Source organism: Labeo rohita, unplaced genomic scaffold, assembly GCF_022985175.1.
Source record: "Labeo rohita strain BAU-BD-2019 unplaced genomic scaffold, IGBB_LRoh.1.0 scaffold_75, whole genome shotgun sequence".
In the NCBI taxonomy this organism is placed as follows: domain Eukaryota; kingdom Metazoa; phylum Chordata; class Actinopteri; order Cypriniformes; family Cyprinidae; genus Labeo; species Labeo rohita.
Genome location: NW_026129689.1, coordinates 132563 through 150684, shown reverse-complemented (window position 1 = coordinate 150684; position 18122 = coordinate 132563). Strand labels below are relative to the sequence as shown.

Here is an 18122-nt window from a genome sequence, read left to right as displayed (position 1 = left end):
AACTCTATTATTATTTAACAATTATTTTTAATAGCCATTTAATTTTATATTCATAAATGTACATTTTCAGGGGGAAAAATCCATGTTTTATAGCATTTAAAAATGAAGTAAAGCATTACATTGAGTTCATATTGCTCTCAAAGAAACAAACATCTATTCAAGTTTTCCAAGCTTTGCATGCTTTAATTAAATAGCATTTGATTTTTTTTTTTTTTTTTTTTTTTTTTTTTTTTTTTTTTGTATTTGTTGTAATTTAATGTTGTATTTGTTGTAACTGAAATTCTGTTTAGTTAAAAAAAACACCACTGATGTTGGATCTTCAACTTATTAGATTTATTTATTTATTTTTATCATAATATCACAATTAAATGAACATGGGGTGAATTTTACATACTTTTTCTGCTTTTATTAACATGAAAAACAGACAGTTTCCCCAGTATTTCTGCATTTTTTGTCTTACTCTAATTAAGATTAAAGAAGAAGAAGTCGTCTATTCTTGACCAGCTTTCTTAAAGTCAGATACACACTATGGTAGAAATAATAAAATTACAACACAAACCAGTTAACGTAGAAGGCCAAGGAATGACCCAGCGCTTATTCTCAAAATGACATTTTCATGTTTACATGTTTTAAAATACTAGATGTTATATATATATATATATATATATATATATATATATATAAATCAGTCTCTGCTGCCCTCTTCTGGACAGACAAACGAACAAAAAAATCATTCTTAATATTCATAAAAAATATGTTTCTGTTTTCTGTTTTCATTTCAACCAGTTATTGTCATTTCAAGTACAGTGAAACATTTGACAAAACTGATTAATTAAATGATTAAGATACAACTGACAGTCTTTATTGTGTGACACACACTGTAAAAAATCCATAAAAATTATGTACTTTAGAATTTTTTTTATCATCATTATTAATATTTTATCAGTGTTTTACCTCTATTTTAAATTTTGAACTTGTGTTTTAGGGATAATGGAAAATTAGGCAACCAGTGCATTTTCCATTTGTTTGTTTATTAAATTAATTTATTATTTTTTATTTTATTTTATTTTTTTGGCAGTGGCCAGACCACATGGATCTTCATGAATATTCATATTGAATTGTAACTTGTAGAAGAGCAGTAAAGACATTACAAAGCATTACAAGAATAACAGAGAATCTGTGTGCATTAGTAAATGTCATTGGAGAAAGTGATTAATTAATTAGTTAATTCATGAATCAGATCTCTGTGTGTTATTCAGTGATGGTGAATTGAGACGCCCCTTCCGGGCTGATCTGATTCAGCCTCTCCATGACAGACTTGCGTTGCTTTTCCCATTCATCCTTTGACAGTGAGGAAGGATTCGTCTCCAAGAACTTATAAGCATCTTTAGACTGAATACTGAAGATGCGTTGAGCTTTCTGACAGCATTCACCAAACCTCTGCCAGTACTGGAAGATTAAAGCCATTAACACCATTAATCACAACACATGAACTGAAATACACAGACAAACTCATGACGTCCCAAAATGACTCGCTCTTCCCTCGAAGTTCATTATGAGGAAGGAACGAATGAAAATGTGTCACATGATACATATTCTTACTTTATCTCGGGAAAAAATAATAACATTTGCTAATATAGCTGTTAATAATAATAACTGTTTTTTTTTTTTTCTGGTTATTATCTGGTCAAAGATGGTTTTCCCTAAATGAAATGGTTTTAGCTGGTTTTAACTGCTTTAGTAGGTTTTTAGCGGGTCTTGCTAAATGAACTGGTTTTAGCTGGTTTTCAACTGTTTTTTTTTTTTTGTGGTTTTTTTTTTTTGCTAAATGAACTATTTCATCTGTTTTTTGAGCTGGTTTTAACTGGTTTTAGCTGTTTTTTTGCTAAATGAACAGTTTTTTTTCTGGTTATTATCTGGTCTAAGCTGGTTTTCCCTAAATGAACTGGATTTAGCTGGTTTTAACTGCTTTAGCAGGTTTTTAGCTGGTTTTTAGCTATTTTCGCTAAATTAAAAGGTTTTAGCTGGTTTTTAATTGTTTTTTTTTGTTTTTGTTTTTTTTTTTTGTTAAATGAACTATTTTTGCTGCTTTCAGCTGTTTTTAATTGGTTTTAACTGGTTTTTATTTATAACTGGTTTTAGCTGGGGGTTTTTTATAAACTGGTTTTTAGCTGGTTTTAGTTGGTTTTTACAAACTTTTCAATGTAGTTTTTTTTTTTTTTTGGTCATATTTGTTCATTATGATTAAAAATAAAAGAATAATAATTAAAAAAAATAATAACACAATAGTCATTGAGTATAAATCTGTTGTGCATTATTAGTCAGAGTGCATTATTAAAACTATATAGAGATTGAAACTGTAAAGATCTACACATATTAATGAAGGGATTAATCAACTTTCACCTGAATCATTTGCTCAACATCTGTGTTCCCTTTCCTGCTGTTTTAATGGAGGTCAGAAACTCCTCCTTCAGCTCATCCAGGTCCTCAATGAGATCCTCCCCGACAAAGGTCTTCTCTTTTAACGTGTCCAGCAGTTTTCCCACTCTCTCCCAAAAGCTGTGAAGCTGAATCATGACAAGAAACTAATTTATATTAATTTCTCTGCGGCCTCCAAGTATAAACAACAAACAACGAGACAAGTTTGATTCTCGGACAAATGACTCTTAGGATCCGGTTGATTAAGTGGCTCAAAAACAAGGATATGATTCACGAACGAATGATTCAAATGAGTCGGTTCCTTCTGTTGATTCAAAAACAAACAGTGCGACTGGAGGATTCTGGTTCATGAAGGAATGACTCTTTTGAGTCAGTTCTTTTTAGTGAATCAAAAACAAACACTCTATCCTGTACCGAGAAATGTTTTTAAATACTATATATTTAAAAAATTATATATATATATATATATGTATATATATATATATATATATATATTCATATGTTTAATAAATAAGAGAAAATGCCTTAAACGCTCTGCATTTTTTTTTTTACTTTAATATAAGGCTTTATCTGCTGAAACCAAGAATGCTTTAAATAAATCACAGATCAGATTTATGTGGTTTCAGTATGTTGACATACAGGGGTTGGACAGTGAAACTGAAACACCTGGGTTTAGACCACAATTAGTATGGTGTTTGGCCTCCTTTTGCAGCCAATACAGCATTATTTCATCTTGGGAATGACAAATACAAGTCCTGCACAGTAGCCAGAAGGATTTTGAGCCATTCCTTTCGCAGAACAGTGGCCAGGTCACTATGTGATGTTGGTGTATGAAAACATTTCCTGACTCGCTCCTCCAAAACACCCCAAAGTGGCTCAATAATATTCAGATCTGGTGACTGTGCAGGCCATGGGAGATGTTTAACTTTACTTTCATGTTCATCAAATCACTCTTGTCACCAGTCTTGCTGTGTGTATTGGTGCATTATCATCCTAATACACGGCACCACCTTCAGGGTACAATGTTTGAGCTATTGGGTGCACATAGTCAACCTTCACACTCTGCTCTTATTGGTGGAATGTGCGATCAGTAAAGACTGGCCACCAGGCTGCATAAATATAGCCATGAAACCTCCAACACTGTATTGGCCAGTGTTTCAGTTTCATTGTCCAACCCCTGTATTACCATTATTAATTACAATATATATGTAAAATATATGCACCGAATGCCAATGATGTCACTGTATTTTTTTTAAGTTATTAGTTTAATTTATCATAAACTAATTTGTTTTCAGTGAACATAACATTCAGTGAGACCACATCTGTGATTATTGTTATGAATGTCTATTTGAGATCTTGCATGAATAATCCTGCTGCAGCAGCATCAGCAAAATATATAGAATGTGTAAAAAACAAACAAACTTGGTTTTATGTCAGTTGCTCCGATCAATGACCTCTTTGATTGTCTCTGTGAAATCACGTGGTTTAGAGTTTGAGGTTCATCTGGTGACACAGGCTATAAAACACACAGGCTATAAAGATCAATGTGCAAACAGATCAAATATAATAGAATGATAGTGACAGTTTCTTTGCAGAAGTGAAATCATGTGCAGAAACTGTAAAATGTTATACATTTTGACTGATATAAACAGACCTACAAATAAACATATGATAGAGTTTAGCAGGATTCTTACTGTGTTCTTATGGCTTACAATTTATTAAGAAATATTTTTTTCTGTCATAAAAATACATCAGGTATAAACTGGTCATTTTTTTTGTAGGTTAATGTTGCTTTCCATTCTGTCAGTGTTTTAATCCTTGTAATAAAATCCACCATTACATCATCATCAAAAAGGAGTTAAATGTACAGTTTTAGTTATATGGAGTGTACACGAGATTAGATAATAATCTAAGATATCATCGCTTTGACATCAATTCCATGTGACAGTATTAAATCTAGAATATGATTTCGACAATGAGTAGGTCACGTGTTGACACCTGTTGTCTAACCCCAATAGAGTTCAGAATGTCTGTAAATGTTGCTCCCAGTGCATTGTTTTCATTATCAACATGGATGTCTCACCCACTATTAAGACCTTATCTGTAGCCAACACTAGTTCAGATAGAAAATCAGCAAATTCTTTAAGAAAATCTGTATGGTGCCCTGGTGACCTGTATACAGTAGCAAGTACAAACGTCACGGGGGATTTATCATTAACACTTGTTTCTCTGGATAATGTTACATGAAGCGCCATTACTTCAGACGAGTTATACTTGAAGCCCGCTCTCTGAGAAACACTGAAAATATTGCTATAAATTGTAATAACACCTCCCCTTTTACCTGTTAGACGTGGCTCATGTTTATAATAGTAATCATGAGGAGTAGACTCGTTTAAGATAATGTAATCATCCGGTTTTAGCCAGGTCAATGATCATATCATTTACAAAAAGCGCTTTTGTAGAGAGGGACCTGATATTCAAAAGGCCAAGTTTTATCATTTGTTTCTCTGTATTATGTACATTTTTTATTTGTTGAACGTTGATTAGATTATTACTCTTAAATTGGTTTGGACGTCTTTTGTATTGTCTAGCTCGGGGAACAGACACAGTCTCTATAGCATGATATCTAGGTGAAAGGGTCTCTATGTGCTGAGAAATAACTGATTTTGGTGACGTGAGGCGGCTAGCAGACGGTCGGATTAGCCAGTCTGTCTGCTTCCTGACCTGGGCCCCAGTTAGTCAAGTGCAAACTCTAAGACTATATGCCATATTACTAGAGAGAAGAGTGGCAATTCTGGTGGGAATAAAGATATATTTTATCACTTTAAACAACAGAGAGTAATAGTAAGATAGAGATTTCTACAGAAAATGAAGTTCCGGGGAGCTACAAATGCACACCACTCTGCAGCATGGCAAACAGGAAGTGCCGAGCATATGTGCTCAGCCATGCCATACCTAGGCCAAATGTGACAGTTATCAGCCACATTTGGCCCAAAAGTTCTTGCTATCTGGGTTAAGAGTGAAACATGAGATAACACACAGATAAAAGTAATTGCAGTCGCATGCAATTCACTCATTTTCACACTGGTGTGGGCCTCCAGCTATTTCTTTAAAGGTTAGGACCCAAGCTGATGGTCGGGCCGTCTCCTTTTTGACCGCAAAAAGGCAACAGTCAAACACACCTACTTGGGTGGTTCCTTGTTAATTCACTGAAATCACGTGATTGTAAAGAAAACCAGATAATGTTAAAAAACAATAGATAAGTGATGCATCTGTGATGCACGTCATTTAAAGTAGGCGTCCTCACAAGCATATATATTTGCTGGGTGGAAAACAGATAAAAACAGAAGGAAAAGGAAACTGGAAACAAAACATGTAAGTAGACCAACTGTTCATTTCATAATATTATTAGATTATGCTATATGGATTTTTATAACATATAAAATTATGATTTATATATTCAATTATATATTCAAGACAATCTCTAAAGTATAAAAAAAAAAACAGCTGTCTTCTACACTGTAAAAAATTCCTGTAAATTTTACAGTAAAATACTGGCAGCAGGGTTGCCAGCCTGTTACTGTAATTTTTTTACAGCATTCATTACAGTGTATGTGAATATCTGTTAAACTGTAATTTATTTCTGTGATGCGCAGCTGAATTTTCAGCATCATTACTCCAGTCTTCAGTGTCACGTGATCCTTCAGAAATCATTCTAATATGCTGATTTGCTGCTCAACAAACATTTCTGATTATTAGCAATGTTGACAACAGTTGTGCTGCACAATATTTTTGTGGAAACTGTGATAGCTTCATTTTATTTTTCAGAATTCACAAATGAATAGAAAGTTCAAAAGAACAGCATTTATTTGCATTTAATAAATGTATTTCTTAAATCATTTACTGTTACTTTTGATCAAGTTAGTGCTTCCTTGATTAATGAAAGTATGGTAACACCATACCAATTCTCACTATTAACTAACTGCTTATTAGCATGCCTAACATACTGGCTGTATTAATACTAAAAATAGCCTATATATTCTACATGACCATATTAATGTGCCACTTCAGATTGCAATGTGAATCTTTGCTAACTATCATCTCCGAAAATATCTTGGCAAAATTCACTTGTTTAGTGCAGAAAAATAGCGATTTATTGCAGCAAGCAGAAATGACTGTCTTTCTCTTATGTTAAGAACGCGCTGGGAGGTGCTTTCTCTTAGCGCCACAAAAACAGTGAACCTATCAAAATAAACCACGTAACACATTTAATAAAGGTGTATCAATGCACATTCCCGGCCAGTCTTGTGTTTACCATGGCACACAAAGTTTTTTATTAATTAATTTCTTTTTTAATAAGAGATGGCGGAGCGCAACAGCACAGTCTGAAGTACTATAGCTGCTCACTTAACCCTGTGGTTGTGTTCGGGTCAAACTTGGAGACTTGACTTGGAGAAGATGTTCTTTTTCCTGAAAATACTAGTTAACATTATTGCATTGGACTCAAACTTGCTGACATTTATCACACAGGGTATAAGTGTAGTCACGGTGTGTTTCCACTACAGGGTAGCGAGCGTTTTCCATTCATTCCAATGTAAGTTGAACGTTAACGCTTACGGGGTGCATTATGGGATTGAAAGCAGCACAGAGAAAGCGTTGAGAGCGGCTTTTTACCATACATTTCACACGCCCCAAAGCAGTGGCGTTGTAGTGTTGCCAGCGGCACTGACCGCAGATTTGCTATTTTTTTTGCAGAAAAAAATAAATTAATAATAATAATAATAATACAAATAAATAAAATAATAAAATAAAAAAAGCAAGTAAAAGCATTTGGGATCATTTGGACCCCTGATCAGTCAAATCGGGCTCCTGCAGCTCATGGTGGGTGCAGGGTTGCGAAGTCCTTACATTTTTTTTTGTTTGTTTTTTTTTTGCTTCTTCACAGAATTGGACTGCTTTTAAACTGTTGCCATGGGTTGATTTTTCCCCAGTGGGCTAAATGTTTGAAATAATTGGCATAAATTACATTTGGCTAAAATGTTTGTATTGAAACATTGCAATCCACCTATGACATGGCTGTGCTAAATGTGCTAGAAGTTTTGTGAAGGAACCATCTCACCACCCTGCCTGACCCTTTGACTCCTGTCTGTGACAAATAACACATTTTTAGTATGTGGTCTGTCTGTCTGTCTGTCAGTCAGCTACTGTAATAAAGCATCTTCTCTTATTTATTAAATATCACATTGTGCCTTTCTTTTGTATTTCTAGAGTCTGTAGGAAGTTTCACCAGTGGACACTCTGTAGAAAACCATGGCTGACAGCAAAGGTGAGAGTTTATCTATTGCAAATTTGTGCCTAATATAACGGTTCTTAAACTGTCCAATTCAAGTGCTCAACAAGAGATAGAGAAAAGTTGTAACGGTCATTAAACCCAACTATTTCAGTGGTCACAATTTTCTGTCCATCACTGATATATGGATTTGTGTTTCAGAGCTTCTCACCAAGGATTCTGTAAGCAGTCCAGAGTTCATCCAGCAGCTTCTTCCATCTGCGGAGCGAACGGCTCTTCTCTATCATCTGTCGTACCTGTGTCTGGGAAACTTCCCAAAGCTAGAGCGTCTGATCAGAAAACGAGCTCTGGAAACACAACTGCTGTTTGGATCCTCTGAAGCTGTTCTGATGAAGGTTTTTCCATGTTAATTTTCCAACAGCTTATTAAATCCAGATACACACACACACACACATATGTGTGTGCTGTTTTAGTGAACATCAGTGCTTATGGAATGTCTTGTCCAGTAACTATCAGTAATTAACTGTAGAGCCCAGCAAGGAAAGAAACAACTGGGAGATTTCTTTCTCCGAGAGTATTATAGGAACAGAAATCTCAACAATCTACACAACAGGAATTATACTGAAGACAAGATAAACCAGTATTCTTGTCCTTTGATGGAAAATTATTATTATTATTTTTTTTTTTTGACAAGAGCCTCTTTTATTTGCTTCTTTACAGTGTGCAGGAACCAGTGAAAACTTAGTTAAATCACTGCTGCCCTTTCTGAAAGTGGCTGTGGAGAAGAACAAACCACAGTTAGCGCCCGAGGATGGATCAGTGACATCATAAATGATGTAAAGGCAATTGTGGACAGGTAAAAATGATATACTTGGATAATATAAAGCAATCATAACTGATGATAATAATATTTCAAAATACCTGACGTTTGATGCACATTCAGGTACAATGAACATAATGGTGATGTAGCCAAATCAACCAGTGACATCTCTACTGAAAAGGATGAGACAGAGAAGCAGCAGCAGCAACAAACCAGTGAGATGAAGGCACTTCAGAAGACTGTGGAAGGCCTGAAAGTAAACCTTCAGAACATTAACAAAAAGGTAGAGGATTATGAGAAGAAGATTGAGGAAAAAAATGCAGAGATGCAAAAATTTATCAGCAAGATCACCAGCACCAATGATGAACAGACAACACAAACACCTACAGGGACGTCCACGATTGGATCAAAAGTGTCCTTATTTTCAAGGATCGTACCATTTATGGAAAGCGTTATTGATTACATTTGGAAAATGATAACATCCCCTTCAGACCAAAAAGTAATTGAAGCTTTTAATGCTGCAATATCTGCACTCACCACAGAACAGAACCGTTTGAAAGAACAAGAGTGGAAAATCCAAAATGAGCTGATGGACAAGCAGCTGCGGCTGGCCAAATTAAAAATCGAAAATGGTGAGATCTTACAGTGTTTTCTTGTTCATATTCAACAAATATTCATCATGTGGATTCTGGGATTGCTCATTTACTTCTCTATCTGGTTTCACAGGTGAGATTTCTGGTCAGATTTGTCACTTTGATGAGGTCCAGACATGCTTGTCCCAAATTCAGCAAATTCTGGTTCAGCTCCAGGTGTTCTGGGAGAAAGTGGGTTCCAAGCTGAAAAAGATGAAGGAAAGGACCTTCGCTGGAGAGGACTGTCTTGATGAGCTTGATGATATGAAGGAATGCTTCCTGGACTCCATTGATCAAGCTAAAGAGGTAAACCATGATGATAAAGATGTTTGATCTCTCTGAAGATCTTCTGTTGTGAAACTTTTCATCTGATTTCTGAAGTGTTCTACCGCTGATGTTAAAATTTGATTTGAACAGCAATGGACACACTTTGGCATCAGCTGCATGAAGGCCAACCAGATCTTCAGCGTTCAGTCGAGTCAGGCCTACAGGTTCCTTGAGATCAGTCCTTCATCTCTGTCCAAAGAAGAGTGGCAGAAAGAGTACAAGAGTGTGAAGGAGAAACTAGAGAAGATCGGACCAAACACTGTGAATCATAAAGCCATCACACAGTGAGATCTAGAAAGATGATTTACTTGGGTAAATATTGGTTTACAGTAATGTTTCTGCTTTATTTCTTTACTATGTTCCTGATTTGATCTTTCAGTAACTGTGTCTGGTAAACTAGTATAAAGTGACTATTATTCATCAGGCATATGATCTCAATATTTGATCTGCTCCATATGAAATAAAACTGCTTTCAATGATATGAGTGAGTGTGATTTTTAAACTGTTATTCATTTCTTTCTGTTTAAAACTTTCAGTTTTGAGGGAAGCGCAGATGGCCACATTGACTGTGATGTTCAACAACAAGTAGCACCATCTGACAAAGTTTTAAAAATGGAAATCATATTAGCTTTATTTTCCCTATTATCACAAGTGAATTTTAAATCATATTTCACTTTAAACAGTGTTCATGTTTGCTGCACTGACATCCAACATGTAAAATGACTGTTTATGAGAAAATAATGCAGGTGTTACTGAACTTTCTCAACTCAAAACTTTTCAAATATGTATTTGGGAATATATTTTTAAATAGTAATTTCTTGCCATATTTCATTTCCATTCTGTTAGTGTTTTGTAAAATGGTTGAGGTATAACATTCTCAAATGTATATTTTCAGAGTTTATCTTCGTTAACATCATCCTGATTTTTGTTATTTTTAGGGTTATAAGTTCTTGAGGCTATATAGACTCACAACGTATGAAAAGACCTAAGAGTCAGTGTCTGCTGCCCTCTTATGGACACAAGCTTTAACTTTATTTTTCATTTTCAAAAACTAAAAAAAATCAGCATAGGTTCTTTTTGGTTTTCTTTTTCAGTCTAACATAAGAAGGCTCAATAATATTTCATATTGTTCAAAGATTTTGAGTTTTAGTTATTGATAATTCCACATTCGTGTCATTTCCTGGTTTGATTAAATAAATAAAAACAATAAGTATGGCAACATTAGATATCAGACTGCAGCTGTCATTATAATTGAAAGAGTATAGTTTATAACAATTTATATTTTAACACAATATAGATTCTGTTACCAAATTTACCAATTTAATAAATGCTGCCTGATCATTAGTTGCACTAAAAAAATGTATTTTCACAAGAGCTGCACTGAATCGATTGTGAAATGTGCCATACAAAAGAATCGGACTCAGTTTTAAAGTTCTGTGTTTGCTGTTAAATACGATGAATAATTAATCCAAAAATTCGTATTCTGTAATCATTAACTGATGCTGCTGTACTGATTTTCCTGTGAAACATAAAAGAAAATGTACAGTATCTTCATGTTCTTTTCTGTTAAGTGACGGTTCTTATAGAGAGCAAGTCTGCGGCTTCAGCTCTAAAACAACAGCTGCAAAGACACAAAAATATCATGAATGCACCACAGAAGCATCATAACTCTATATGACTGAGTCTTTTCTGAAGTCATGAGATGAGGAACAGACACAAATGTATGAGATTCACTGATAATATTCCACTTTCAGTATTACTGATACACGCTCGAAAAATAGTTTGGGCTACATTTAAGATTGATGTATTTGAATTGCATATAAAAACCCATTAGATTACACAGTTTAAACATAAATTAATATACATGCTGCATCTCAATTTTCTCAAGAAACTATAATAATATTAAAGTAACACTGTTGTGATAGGACCTACTAAAATAACACTGTCGTATTGTGGGCGACGATATCAGTATTTAACAGGTCAGGGTTAATTAAATGCATTAAAAATTCACTGTTTGCCCAGTATACGATACATACTAAAGTATATACTACAGTACCTACTACAACAACACGTCCATTGTCATTTGGCACAAAAAACACACGGACCACGGGTTTGGCAGATATAGATATGTATTTATAGGTTTGTTTGTTTGTTTTTTCATACCAGATAAATAAAAAGTTAACAATACAATCTGGTCACTATTATATGTGGAGTCTGTATGATAATAATGACCAAATTAAAACATGATTGTCACTCAGTGTGCTTCACAAAAATCTGTCAATGAATAAATTATCTGGTGAACTTCCTCTATTTACAGTATAAACAAAAAAAAAAATGATCACGAACACAAGCTTTGGATCTTCGGACGGGACGTTTCAGCGCGCGACAATTTCAGCAGTTTTTCCATCGTTCCAACTTTCCCTAAATGTTGCATGACCGTTTTTGTTTGACAACTGAACTTGTACAGTAAGGATTACACTTTTCATAACCAAAATTAAACAACAAATAGGTCTACAGTACTAGAATTAGACAATGATGGACAAGAGTCAATTATTTATTAAAATGTCAAAATTTAGATCACATTAAAAAAGTTATAACTAATTATAATCGAAGATGTATTGTTGTAATATATTCCCTGGTATGTAGCTTACATATCTAAGCTACTATTTCATATTTTTTGAAAAAGTAATAGCTTAGGTAAATCTATTAAAATCTTGAAAGCAAAAAGTTGGTCTACTTACATATTTTTTCAGGTTTCTTTTCCAACTGTCCGCCAGCATCGGCCAAATATATATGGCTGTGAAGAGACCACATGATTTTTTTAAAGGGGTCATCGGATGCCCATTTTCCACAAGTTGATATGATTCTTTAGGGTGTTAATGAAAAGTCTCTAATATACTTTGATTAAAAATTCTCAATGGTTTTGTAAAACAACATCCTTTTTACCTTGTCAAAATGAACTCAGCAAAAATCATCTCATTCTAAGGGGTTGTTCCTTTAAATGCAAATGAGCTCTGTTTGCCCCGCCCCTCTCTTCTCTCTGTGGAAAGATGATCTTGTTTACATTAGCTGCATTTAGTGGCATTTAGCCGCTAAACTTCCTAACTACCATGTTATAAGGAAAGACGATTGCAAAGATCCATAAAAAAACCCTTATACTCACTTCTGCTGTAAGTGAAGCTGGATCATGAATGATTGAGGTGCATTCCCTTCACAAACAAACGTAATCCACTGCATCTTCAGCGGCTCAGATGTCGGGAGTAAATGACGACCACTATGTTCATTATTACATCCAGCAACACAACACCTCAATCGCTCAATCAGAGATATTCTTGTCTAACTTACATCCCTTCTCCGGCATTGAAACAAAGAGGTCGGAGTGTTAAGTCTATATGACAAATCACACATTATTTCCAATAACTGTGGTAAATAAAACCAGGATTGCAAAAGATTAAGTTAGATTTTCAAAATATAAACTGTAATGGATTCATTTTGTGTGTTCCAACTCTCGTGTGCATTGTTATCTTCTACTTTATCATGTATTGAAAAAAAGGACATATTTTCTTGGTGTACGTTTTAATCATTTGTTTTTCAATTTGAAATGAAATAAGCAGAAATGAGAAAACGGCTCCTTTATTCGTTTTTTCATTTGTTCAGAAAAACAAAAAAACGAGATTTTGGCTCGATTTTTCGTTTTTTGGTTCACTGGTTGAAAATGGATAAACAACCTAAAAATTGTTTTTCCACATGTGGGCGGTCACAAGACGCTCCTTTCCGCCGATTGGTCACCTCATCAGTTGTTTTGTTTAACAAAATAATAGTCCTTTATTTATTTTCTATTTTAAATTCAATCTTTAGAACAATGCACATACAAGGACAATAACATAAATTACATCAAAATATAATAAAGGAAAAAAATAAATAAATAAATATATATATATATATATATATAATATGCTTTTCCTATTTTATTAGTAAAATAATAATAAAATAGGAAAAGCATAAGAAATTACATGTCCATAACAAGTATAAATAGTTACAGTTATTCAAACAATACATTTAAGGCTTCAAAATACTTTACAGCTTTTGTTGCTTTGTTAATTCTTTTTTTTTTTTTTTTTTTTTTAACGTATGGTGGTGACCTATTTCTATTTTAAAAGGAGTAAAATTATTTAATAAATAATAATAATAATAATTTTACTCATTGTATAAAGAAACAAGTAATAACAACGGCGACAAAAGATGTAAATTATATTAAAGTCTTAAATCTAATGTTTGAATAATTATTTGTACTTGTTATGCACATGTGATTTTCTTATTGCTTTTCCTATTTTATTATTATTTTAGTAATAAAACAGGAAAAGCATAATGTTATTTTATTATATTATTAATTTTTTTAATTGTCTTTGTTTATTATATTTTGATGTTTGTATATTTATATTTGATAGATTTAAATTAAAAAAGAATAACAATAAACAAATAAGGGACTATTATTTTGTTGAACGGAGCAGAGGAATAACTGACGTCAACGGTCCAGATTTGGTTGACCAATCAGCGGAAAGGAGCGTCTCGTGACCGCCCACATGTAGAAAACAAATTTTGAAGTCGTTTATCCTTCTTTTTTTTAAATAAAAGAAAAAATCGAGCTGAAGTCTCTTTTTTGTTTTTCTGAACAAATGAAAAAATGAATAAAGGAGCCGTCTTCTCCTTTCTGCTTATTTCATTTCAAATTGAAAAACAAATGATCAAAACGTACACTGACTTTTCTCCTTAATGAGAACGTTCATGCAAACTTAAAAAAAAATAAAATTTACCAGTGATACTATTACTTATGATTTTTAAAACCAGGTCAAAAGACAATAGTACATTTTACTGCCATTAAAAACTCCCAACAGATATATTTGCACTTCGCAAACAATGCTTGATGATCACACTGATGGTTTACAAACACTTTAACAATATAATAAATATAATGAAATGAATAAAGATACTTACTTTGAACGATGAAGTTTGAAAGGTTGAGGAAGTTTGTTGTGATCTCGACGATCAAAATGGCATCATTCCACGTGCTCCAACCACCAAACCAACATGTGCTTGTAAACTTGCATGTGCATATCCAGTAAACAGTTCAAATGAAGTTGGTCTGACAATTTTTGAACCAACTTATTAAATCAACTTTTTTGAGTTTTAATGTCCAGTTAATAGTAGAAACATTTCTACTATTACTAGAAGAAAAAGTCATTACTATCTTCCATCTCACTCTTGCAGCTCAAACCGAAACCTTCTACGGTTTATTTTCGTTAGAGATGTGGTTTAATCTGGAAAACCTGTAGGTCAAAAGTTTCTTTGTATCAGTTTTACAGTTAAATAAAATATACATATACAATAAAATATACATCATTACTTTAGATTGCAGTGTGGTGTGATGCTGTACATACTGTATAACAATATTATAATTAGGGCTGTTTATTTTACCCATTTATTTGGTGAAATTAATTACGGAAAAAATAACATGTTAAAGGGATAGCTTACCCAAAAATGAAATTTATTTTTACTTACCCTCAAGCCATCACTGCATCATAACATCAATGGTCCATACTCTACATTGTGGGTGGCGTTATAAAGCTAAAGCTAGTTTGTCTTCCGCCATGTTTGACACGTTGTCACAAAAGCTCTTCTTTAATGTACTCAGAGTAGCCTGGTTTTTACACATGCAAGGTGAGATCTTACGACCGCTTTTCTGCCAGTTTCTGTGGCTTATTGGTCTATACCACTGGGCGCTATAGTCATTGTTGGTTTCCGTTGTTTTTTAAATAGGTCACAATACTGGCTATAAACAAGTAACTTAAGCTGACATTTCATATAGGCTTATTTAAACCTTCAGCATTAAAGAACAATGATGCTTGATGATAATGAAGCTCTTATTTAATGTACTCGGAGTAACTTGGTTTTTTACGCAACCACGATGAGCTCTTTTCTGCCAGTTTCTGTGGCTTATTGGTCTATATGCACTGGGCGCTGTAGTCGTAGTTGGATTCTTTTGGTTTTAAAATAGGTCACAATACTGGGTATAAACAAGTAACTTAAGCTAACATTTCATATAGGCTTATTTAAACCTTTAGCATTAAAGAACAACAATGCTTGATGATAATGAAGCTCTTCTTTAATGTACTCGGAGTAGCCTGGTTTTTACACATGCGTGGTGAGATCTTACGACCTCTTTTCTGGCAGTTTCTGTGGCTTATTGGTCTATATGCACTGGGCGCTATAGTCATTGTTGGTTTCAGCTGTTTTTTTAAATAGGTCACAATACTGGGTATAAACAAGTAACTTAAGCTAACATTTCATATAGGCTTATTTAAACCTTTAGCATTAAAGAACAACGCTGCTTGATGATAATGAAGCTCTTATTTAATGTACTCGGAGTAACTTGGTTTTTTACCCAACCATGATGAGCTCTTTTCTGCCAGTTTCTGTGGCTTATTGGTCTATATGCACTGGGCGCTGTAGTCGTAGTTGGTTTTATTTGTTTTTAAATAGGTCATGTTACTGGGTATAAACAAGTAACTTACGCCGACATTTCATGCCAGTGCATAAACTGACCCAGTGTAGTGTCGATGCAATGTGGGTCTTTTTGGTTAAAAGCGTCTGGCAAATTCATAAAATGAAGGCCTAAATGTTGACTACACGTTATTTATGTGGGAGATTAAGGATTAAAATATAATTATAAAATAGAAAATGGCACAGTAATGTCTTTATGTAGTGTAAAATAATGTTTAATTGAAAGGGGGTGAAAATATACGAGAGTTTTGAAGAGTGAATGTGTAAATCAGTGACATAAATCCAGTCTTTATGATCTGTACATCAATAGTTTTACAGCACTATTGTGTGTGTGTGTGTGTGTTTGTTTCTTCAGGTCTGTGTGGTGTTTATACGGACAAAGTGTCAGTGTCGGTGATGGAGGGAGATTCAGTCACTCTGCACACTAAGGTTGAAACGAAGCACCAAGAGAGTATTAAATGGTATCTCAGCGGCTCTCGCATCGCTCAAATCGATGGAGATCTCAGTTTTATCTGTACAGACGTTCAGTGTAGTGAAGGAACTGAGAGATTCAGAGACAGACTAAAGCTGGACAGTCAGACTGGATCTCTGACCATCACAAACATCACAAACACAGACTCTGGGGAATATAAGCTAAAAATCATCAGCAGCAGTGACAGTGAAAGGATCTTCAGTGTTTCTGTCAATGGTGAGTCATTTAATGAGTGTTTAGATGCAATTTAAATGACAAGATCTTCCAGCAGCTGTCGGTTTGTGTTTCAGATGCTCCTGCTGCTGATCTATATGAAATGAAAGAGGGAGAGTCTGTCGCTTTAGACGTTGGTGTAATAAAACACCCGAATGATGTGATGACGTGGTATTTTAATGACACTCTCATCGCTGAAATCACTGGAGATCAGCGTAAAATCTGTACAGATGATCGGCGTTATAAGAGATTCGGAGACAGATTGAAGGTGGATCATCAGACTGGATCTCTGACCATCACGAATATCAAAATCACAGATTCTGGAGAATATAAACTTAAGATCAACAGCAGCAGCAGCACATTCAGTATCACCAGAGTGAAGAGATTTAGTATTTCTATCACTGGTGAGTAAGTCATTTATTGCATTTTTCCTTTGAGGAATTAAAAAAATTCAAACCAGTATATGTTGTGGTGTGGACTGTTTTAACTGTGGTTGCCAGAAGAAAATACAATCAATATCATGCAACTGATGACTAAAGTAGAAAGTGAAGGTGAGGTGATGTGTACAACATACTTGGAGTTTGTCATTTGCATTTAACCCATCCAAGTGCACACACACAGTAGTGAACACACACACATACACACACCATGGAACAGTAAATATAATTTGAAGATATTGGTAAATATTGTATTTATTATCATTCTCTTCCAGATTCAGGTCTGTCTTCAGCTGCTGTTGCAGGAGTAGTTGTTGCTGCTCTTCTTTGCTGGTTGCTGCTGTAGCTGTTGTTATGGTTTGCCATCAGCTGTACAGCAGTACCACAGAATGTAAGTATTACATACAGCTGATTTAACAAGATATCATTTTATGATTTCAACATTAAAGGAGAAGTCCACTTCCAAAACTAAGATTTACAGATAATGTACTCACCCCCTCGTCATCCAAGATGTTCATGTCTTTCTTTCTTCAGTCGTAAAGAAATTATGTTTTTTGAGGAAAACATTTCAGCATTTTTCTCCATATAATGGACTGGTATGGTGCTATGATTTTGAACTTTCAAAATGCAGTTTAAATGCGGCTTTAAAGGGCTCTAAATGATTCCAGCCGAGGAATAATTCTTAATATCTAGCGAATCGATCGGTCATTTTCTAAAATATATATATATATATATATATATATATATATATATATATATACTTTTTAACCTCAAATGCTCATCTTGTCCAGCTCTGCCATGCACATGTGTACTCTGTTTAATCTAGATCAATACAGTTAGGGTATGTCGAAAAGCTCACATTTCATTTTCTCCTCCAACTTTAAAATTGACCTACATCGCCGTTTTACCTTTTTTTTGTCAAGGGTGTTTG

General features: G+C 34.2%; 2 protein-coding genes across 2 annotated transcripts; both read left to right on the top strand.

Annotated features, from left to right (window-relative positions):
- The first annotated feature begins 7749 nt into the window (after positions 1 to 7749).
- LOC127161827 (uncharacterized) lies at positions 7750 to 9797 on the top strand. Its single transcript, XM_051104576.1, has 6 exons — positions 7750 to 7765; positions 7931 to 8124; positions 8450 to 8526; positions 8673 to 9181; positions 9276 to 9487; positions 9599 to 9797. Exons 1-6 carry the CDS (start codon positions 7750 to 7752, stop codon positions 9794 to 9796), a joined length of 1206 nt encoding a protein of 401 aa, XP_050960533.1. The 3' UTR covers position 9797.
- Positions 9798 to 15183: 5386 nt separating this feature from the next.
- Positions 15184 to 17537, top strand: LOC127161826 (uncharacterized). The gene is made up of 4 exons (XM_051104575.1): positions 15184 to 15226; positions 16425 to 16757; positions 16832 to 17156; positions 17456 to 17537. Exons 1-4 carry the CDS (start codon positions 15220 to 15222, stop codon positions 17535 to 17537), a joined length of 747 nt encoding a protein of 248 aa, XP_050960532.1. The 5' UTR covers positions 15184 to 15219.
- Positions 17538 to 18122: the final 585 nt, after the last annotated feature.

What these genes read in the sequence shown, in the direction of transcription:
- LOC127161826 (XM_051104575.1), top strand. An exon ending in CTTCAGTGTTTCTGTCAATG is followed by an intron (nt 16,758 to 16,831) that starts GTGAGTCATTTA and finishes TTTGTGTTTCAG; the next exon opens with ATGCTCCTGCTGCTGATCTA. An exon ending in AGATTTAGTATTTCTATCAC is followed by an intron (nt 17,157 to 17,455) that starts TGGTGAGTAAGT and finishes TATTTATTATCA; the next exon opens with TTCTCTTCCAGATTCAGGTC.
- LOC127161827 (XM_051104576.1), top strand. An exon ending in CAAATTAAAAATCGAAAATG is followed by an intron (nt 9,182 to 9,275) that starts GTGAGATCTTAC and finishes CTGGTTTCACAG; the next exon opens with GTGAGATTTCTGGTCAGATT. An exon ending in CCATTGATCAAGCTAAAGAG is followed by an intron (nt 9,488 to 9,598) that starts GTAAACCATGAT and finishes TGATTTGAACAG; the next exon opens with CAATGGACACACTTTGGCAT.